General features: G+C 42.7%; 1 protein-coding gene across 5 annotated transcripts in view; it reads right to left on the bottom strand.

The window, feature by feature from the left end:
• Nucleotides 1-2,170: 2,170 nt before the first annotated feature.
• LOC106883744 (zinc finger protein Pegasus) overlaps nt 2,171-6,646 on the bottom strand; it is a 103,549-nt gene continuing 99,073 nt past the window's right edge. For all 5 annotated transcript variants that reach the window (XM_052965978.1, XM_014923691.2, XM_014923693.2 and 2 more), the window contains exon 2: nt 2,171-3,369. In XM_052965978.1, coding sequence (XP_052821938.1) covers nt 2,380-3,321 — 942 coding nt within the window. In that variant the 5' untranslated portion in view covers nt 3,322-3,369 and the 3' untranslated portion in view covers nt 2,171-2,379. The remainder of the gene's footprint in view (nt 3,370-6,646) is intronic.

Here is a 6,646-nt window from a genome sequence, read left to right as displayed (position 1 = left end):
GGGGGGGGGGAGAGTAAAGAGAGATCAGGAATGAAGACAGAAACTGCTACAAAGGAAATACATGGTTGTCCAACCTGAGGGAAGTGAAGGAGAAGGAGAGAGAGAGAGAGAGAGAGAGAGTGGGAGACAGCAGGATAGAGATGGGTGGCAAAAGGCTGGGCATACTCACAAGGGACAGGGATCAGAATATTAAATAGGATGGTTGAGTAAAGGAAGAGAGAGAGATACAGATGGTGGCAAGTGCCAGGGCATACCCGTGGGGTTCGAAATGCCATAATATAAGGGCAGGAGATTGCGAAGGGAGTGTGATTAAAGAGTGCAGGATGGGGGCGAGTGGTGGAAACCTGGGTATATATAGAATTGTGGTGGGGGAAGCTACCAGATAGCAATGATACAGAGGAACAGGGCCATGAGGACAGGATTGGGGAGTGAGAGGTAGGCGTAGTGTATGAAGGAGGAAATGTGAGGAAGAGATGTGGAGATGTAGATTGGTTTGTTGGGGTAAGGTGAGTGAAAAGCTTTCTTGTTACATGTGGGTGGAACACACAGGTCAGGGGCTAGCAGAGAGCAATGATACAGTGAGACAGGGCATGTGGATGGGACACACAGGTTGCGGGGCAAGTGGAGAGCAATGATACAGTGAGACAGGGTGTGTGGGTGGAACACACTGGTCAGGGGGCTAGTGGAAAGCAATAAAACTTTTTTTTTCTACTCTATGCACAAAGCCCAAAATTGTTGGGAGGAGGGGGGGGGCAGTCGATTAGATCGACCCTAGTATGCAACTGGTACTTAATTTATCGACCCCGAAAGGATGAAAGGCAAAGTCGACCTCAGCAGAATTTGAACTCAGAACATAAAGACAGACGAAATACCGCTCAGCATTTCGCCCAGCAGGGTAACGTTTCTGCCAGCTCGGCGCCTTGGAGAGCAATAATACTGAGACAGGGGATGTTGGTAGAACACACAGGTTAGGGGGTTAGTGAAGAGCAATGATGCAGTGGTCCAAGGCCAAGAGGACAGGACTGGGGAGTTATGTTTTATTTAATTATTTTATTCTAAAGTAATAAATATTTTTGCTTTGAAAATTAGTATTTATTTCATTTCGTATAAAAACCAAGAAATTTGATAGAAGTTTGAGTGTAAGCCATATTTCCTGGTGTTACCCACAATTTGAAACATATGTTCTGACATTGTCATATGACAGACAGGTAACACAATAAAGTGTGAACTTAACAAAAACTAGTTTAGGTACATTTATAGAATTTGCAATGAAACAGTGAGACAGGGTGTGTGGGTGGAACATACAGGTCAAGGGGGCTAGTGCTACGTTGACAACACAATAAGTTTCTTTCGTTTGTCATCTACCAATTCTACTCACAAGGCCTTGCTACTCCTTTAAAAAAACTTAAGCATCCTGAATAACAACTTTTTCTCCACTTTTCTGTTGCTTCTTTCCACTGTTGAAATATAACGTTGTGTTTATAGTACATTGAATAAAAATTTGCAAGTATTAAGCAAACATTGCTTGTGTTCAACAACCTTAACTCTTTGCCTCTTCAAACATTTATATTGGTTTGTCCTAAATCTCAATGTTGTTTTTGAACTTTCAGTTATTGTAGGTTAATTTGGCCTCATTGCTAAGCAATATTAATATGCATATGCTGGCCACTAATAACAGTTCATTGATTGCCAGAACCGCCGGACTGGCCCTTGTGCCAGTGGCACGTAAAAAGCACTCATTACACTCTCAGAGTGGTTGGCATTAGGAAGGGCATCCAGCTGTAGAAACTCTGCCAAATCAGATTGGAGCCTGGTGTAGCCATCTGGTTCACCAGTCCTCAGTCAAACCGTCCAGCCCATGCCAGCATGGAAAGCGGACATTAAACAATGTTGATGATTAGAACATTGGAAAAAATACCTTGTGGTATTTGTTTGGGTTGTTACCATTCTTGTCATTGCTGACTTGTCTGTCAGTTGGTTTAATACCTAGAACATGGGTCCTTGGGTGAATTTAGTACCATTCTGTTGCAAGCATGTTGGCCTTGCTTACCTCCCCTTCCTCAGTGATTTCTGAAGCAATTTAAGGGTTTCGGCATAGCCATTCCTTTTCTGACCAAACAGTGAGGGGGAAAAAAAACAACAACAAAAAAATGAATGCACAAACTTGCAATAAGTTAATGAGTTAGAATTTATTTGTCTTTGGGTACCATATGCCAATGTGTCATAGAGCAGAGGTTAAGTGTCCAGACTGGAGAACTAAAGAATGTACTTTCAGAAAGACAGGACATTTGTAGAACAACCAGCTGACTCATAGAATGAACTTAGAAAGTGAAATGTCAACACCAGACTCTCAAAGCAGGAAGTACCAAAAATTGAAGTTTAGGATTGTTTCATGTCTGTTTGGTGATGTGTTATAAAATGAAGGGTAAATGAATAAACATCATTGTGAACTTGACCACAAATATTGCACTGCCAGGGGTTTTCAGCATGGTGCAATCCCATGTGCATTGCATAGAGCCCATTGTCAAAAAATAGCAGCTGGCAGTGGGTGCAGAACGAACTCTGGATGGGCCCAACAGAAGCATCTTTCGTTGTCACTACAATATTACGGGGGAAAATTAACTGGTTAGTGGCAATACTATTGGGGTTTTCGGTCTGTTGGTTGCTGATTGGTGTCGTTATTATTTGTGAACCCCCTAAACTGGACATGCAGATATTGTTATTGTCTAGTTTAGTCATTTGGAATATGGTGGATGGTAAAGACACAGAAATAGGGACATCAACAGACAAAGAACTTGATGTTTGCTGTAATGTGTTGTTGTGCTCAAACGGACTCTGATGCGTTGGTACTATCTCCACATCATCATTTATCTCCAGCTTTATAGTAGCGAGTGCTGGGTTACTCTGGATGGAAACATCACTAGATTCATCATTGATGCTGAGTGGTGAGGGAGCCACTTGTTCAGCCAGGAGCGTGTAAACAAAAGGTTTATCAGCTGTGGTACATTGTTGTGATTTGTTGACTGAAAGTGTTGTGGTGGAGGTGGAGCTCGTGGAAGGTACAGTGGTAGGTGCTGCTTTTGGGGTACTGTTGGACTTACCCAGGTACTCTATCTTGTGTCGGTAGATTATATGTTTCTTTAAGTCACTCTTGCGTTTGGCTGCATAGCTGCACTGTTCACATTGATAAGGCCGCATGGACGAATGCACAACGGAATGACTGTTCATTCGGCTGTAATGCACGGTACTAAAGTTGCAATGCTCACAGTAGTAGAAACTGGATTTGGTAGGGGCCTTGGCGCCGACTGGACTTTTATTCATATTTCTAACAAGGAACTCTGCAGCTTATGGATATGCGGATGCGGTACCCTGGAAAAGGGAACAAAAGTAGAGTTAGTGGAGGTCGGTGACATTAATAGTAATAGCTGTTGTTGTTGTTGTTGTGGTGGTTGTGTCTTAGTGGTACTTGTATACTGGTGGCAGCTAGTATTAGCAGATGTAGTGTTGGCAGCAATGGTAACAGCAGTAATAGTAGTAGTAGTAGTAGCAGTAGTAGTAGTAGTAGTAGTAGTAGTAGTAGTAGTAGTAGTAGTAGTAGTAGTAATGGTGGTGGTGGTGGTGGTAGTAGTAGATAATAGTAGTAGTAGTAGTAGTAGTAGTAGTAGTAATGGTGGTGGAGTTTGTGGTGATGGTGGTGGTGGTAGTAGTAGTAGTAGTAGTATTACAAAGCCAATGAAAGGAAGCACTAAATAGTCACTTGAGCTGCTAGAAACTGGAACTAAATCACATTCCTCAATTTTTTATTTAAAAAAGGAAGGACACCATGGATAATGCAGTTTTGGATACACTAAGATGGAATGTTCCCCAGTGGAGCAGGAAGAGGTTTTATGCTAAGAGATGAGAGGTTAAAGTATGAGAGAAGGGAACAGAACATTACAGATCTCATCATCATCATCGTCGTTTAACGTCCGTTTTCCATGCTGGCATGGGTTGGACGGTTTGACTGGGGTCTGGGAGGCCAGGAGGCTGCACCAGGTTGCAGTCTGATCTGGCAAAGTTTCTACAGCTGGATGCCCTTCCTAATGCCAACCACTCTGAGAGTGTAGTGGGTGCTTTTTATGTGCCACCGGCACAGGGGCCAGAGGGGGCTGGCAACGACCATGATCGGTTGGTGCTTTTTACATGCCACCGGTACAGAAGCCAGTCAAGGTGGCGCTGGCATTGACCACGATCAAATGGTGCTTTTTACATGCCACCGGCACAGGGATCACAACTACAATTTCCATATGAATGTCATTTAATTTGATTTTGATGTACTTGACTCAATAGGTCTCCTCAAGCACGGCATGTCGCCCTACAATCCAAGGAACTTTTGAGTGGGCTGATTATGCGTCACTGGGTTACAGCTGTAAACTTACTATATTTGCCGGGTCTTCTCAGTAATGGAGGATAAAGGCTTTTGTGAAACCGAAGGTGATGGGAGTAAGCAATTGCTTAAGATCACACTGACAAGGAGACCAGTATGACATAATTGTGAAGCAAACTTCTCAGTCAAGCCACATGTATTTAACTGATTTCCAAACCTGGACACCAAACCGTTAATCCATGAAAATGTTAATCAACAAAGTTAACATTTTCATTAACAATTTAATGTAAGTTAACTTTGGAAATCATTATCAGACTAATTAACTTCCATTAACTCAAGTCAACTTCCGTTAACTTCAATTGAATTGAAGTTAACCGATATTATAGTTTTTGTACTTCTTAAAGGTGTTATCGATAACTTCCGTTACATTAGGAAATAACTGATTAACGGTTATCAAAGTTAACTTTTTGGTTAACAGATTAACGGTTAAGGAAGTTAACGTTTCGATTAATGGTGCCCACCTTTGTTGATTTCTCTGTAGTGGGAGGCAGAACTGGAGGTTTGTTTTAACTGCCTGACTGGCACCAGTGCAGGTGGCAAGTAATAAGCACCATTCGAGCATGACTGATGCCAGTGCTGCCTGACTGGCTCCCATGCTGCTGGCACACAAAAAGCACCCACTACACTCTCAGAGTGGTTGGCATTAGGAAAGGCATCCAGCTGTAGAAGCCTTGCCAAATCAGATTGGAGCCTGGTGCAGCGTCCTGGCTTGCCAGTCCTCAATCGAGCCGGCCAAACCATGCCAGCATGGAAAGCGGACGTTAAACAAGGATGATGATGATGATGATGACCTCTTCCCTACAGTTGGCTGGGGTCATATCACATTCACATAGCCATCCCTTGTTCCTCTTCCTCTTGCTGCATTCACACCACACTAGTTACAATTACCCAATCCTTCTTTGCTTGGAATCCCTCCCACTGGTGTTGAATTACAAAAATTCAAGAGGGACATTAACAGCATCGACCTCACTGGTTTTGGAAGGTCTGTGAAAGCCAAAGGCATTATTTTCTCCTTTAGACCACCAAGAAAGTAAAACTAGGAAGAAAAGAAAACATGTGCTTGTATGTGTGTGTGTGGTGTGCATGTGTGTGTATGTATGTTTTGTGGGTATATGTGTTTGTATGTAAGTATGTATTTTATGTACGTGTGTGGAAGTGCAATGGCCCAGTGGTTAGGGCAGCGGACACATGGTCATAGGATCGCAGTTTCGATTCCCCACCCGGGCGTTGTGAGTGTTTATAGAGCGAAAACACCTAAAGCTCCACGAGGCTCCGGCAGTGGGTGGTGACGAACCCTGCTGTACTCTTTCACCACAACTTTCTCTCACTTTTTCTTCCTGTTTCTGTTGTGCCTGTAATTGAAAGGGTCAGCCTTGTCACACTGTGTCACGCTGAATATCCCCGAGAACTACGTTAAGGGTACACGTGTCTGTGGAGTGCTCAGCCACTTGCACGTTAATTTCACAAGCAGGCTGTTCCGTTGATCGGATCAACTGGAACCCTCGACGTCGTAAGCAACGGAGTGCCAACAACAATGTATATATGCATGTTTTGTGGGTATGTGTGAGTGTGCTTGTGTCATCACCATTCAGATGCCAGTGTTGATTGTGTGAATATGCACATTATGCATGTTTTGTGGGTGTGTGCATGTGTGTTTTATGTTAGATCAAAGTAACAGAAAACATTAGTTTCGTTATGAAACTGTAAAACCTACCCAACAAGTAATTAAATGTCTGTTCATTTACATGTCCACTTAACGCTCTTGTATTAATATTGATGTTGACACAAGTTTCATCACATGTCTCGACATGTTAATCATCACCATCATCATCATCGTCATGAGCAAAACTAATTCTAGTTAATTTTTGGAATCAGTCATGAAGAAGTGGCCATTAGAAATATTGATGTGTTGGGAATAAGTGATATGTTGTGGATACGAAGCAACGTGGATTTAAAATTTCAAAAACGTGGGAACTAAAATGCTCCACACCCTGAACAAATTAAAAATCTTGCAGGCATGGCTGTGTGGTAAGAAGTTTGCTTCCCAACCACATGGTTCCAGGTTCAGTCCCACTGTGTGGCACCTTGGACAAGTGTCTTCTACTATAGCCTCAGGCCAACCAAAGCCTTGTAAGTGGATTTCGTAGAATGAAGGAAGCCTATCATATATTTATACATGTGTGTGTGTGTGTGTGGGGGTATATATATATATATATATAT

This window comes from Octopus bimaculoides, chromosome 3 (genome assembly GCF_001194135.2).
Source record: "Octopus bimaculoides isolate UCB-OBI-ISO-001 chromosome 3, ASM119413v2, whole genome shotgun sequence".
Lineage (NCBI taxonomy): Eukaryota > Metazoa > Mollusca > Cephalopoda > Octopoda > Octopodidae > Octopus > Octopus bimaculoides.
The sequence above is the reverse complement of the archived record's forward strand: the minus strand, read 5'-3'. Positions and strand labels throughout refer to the sequence as shown.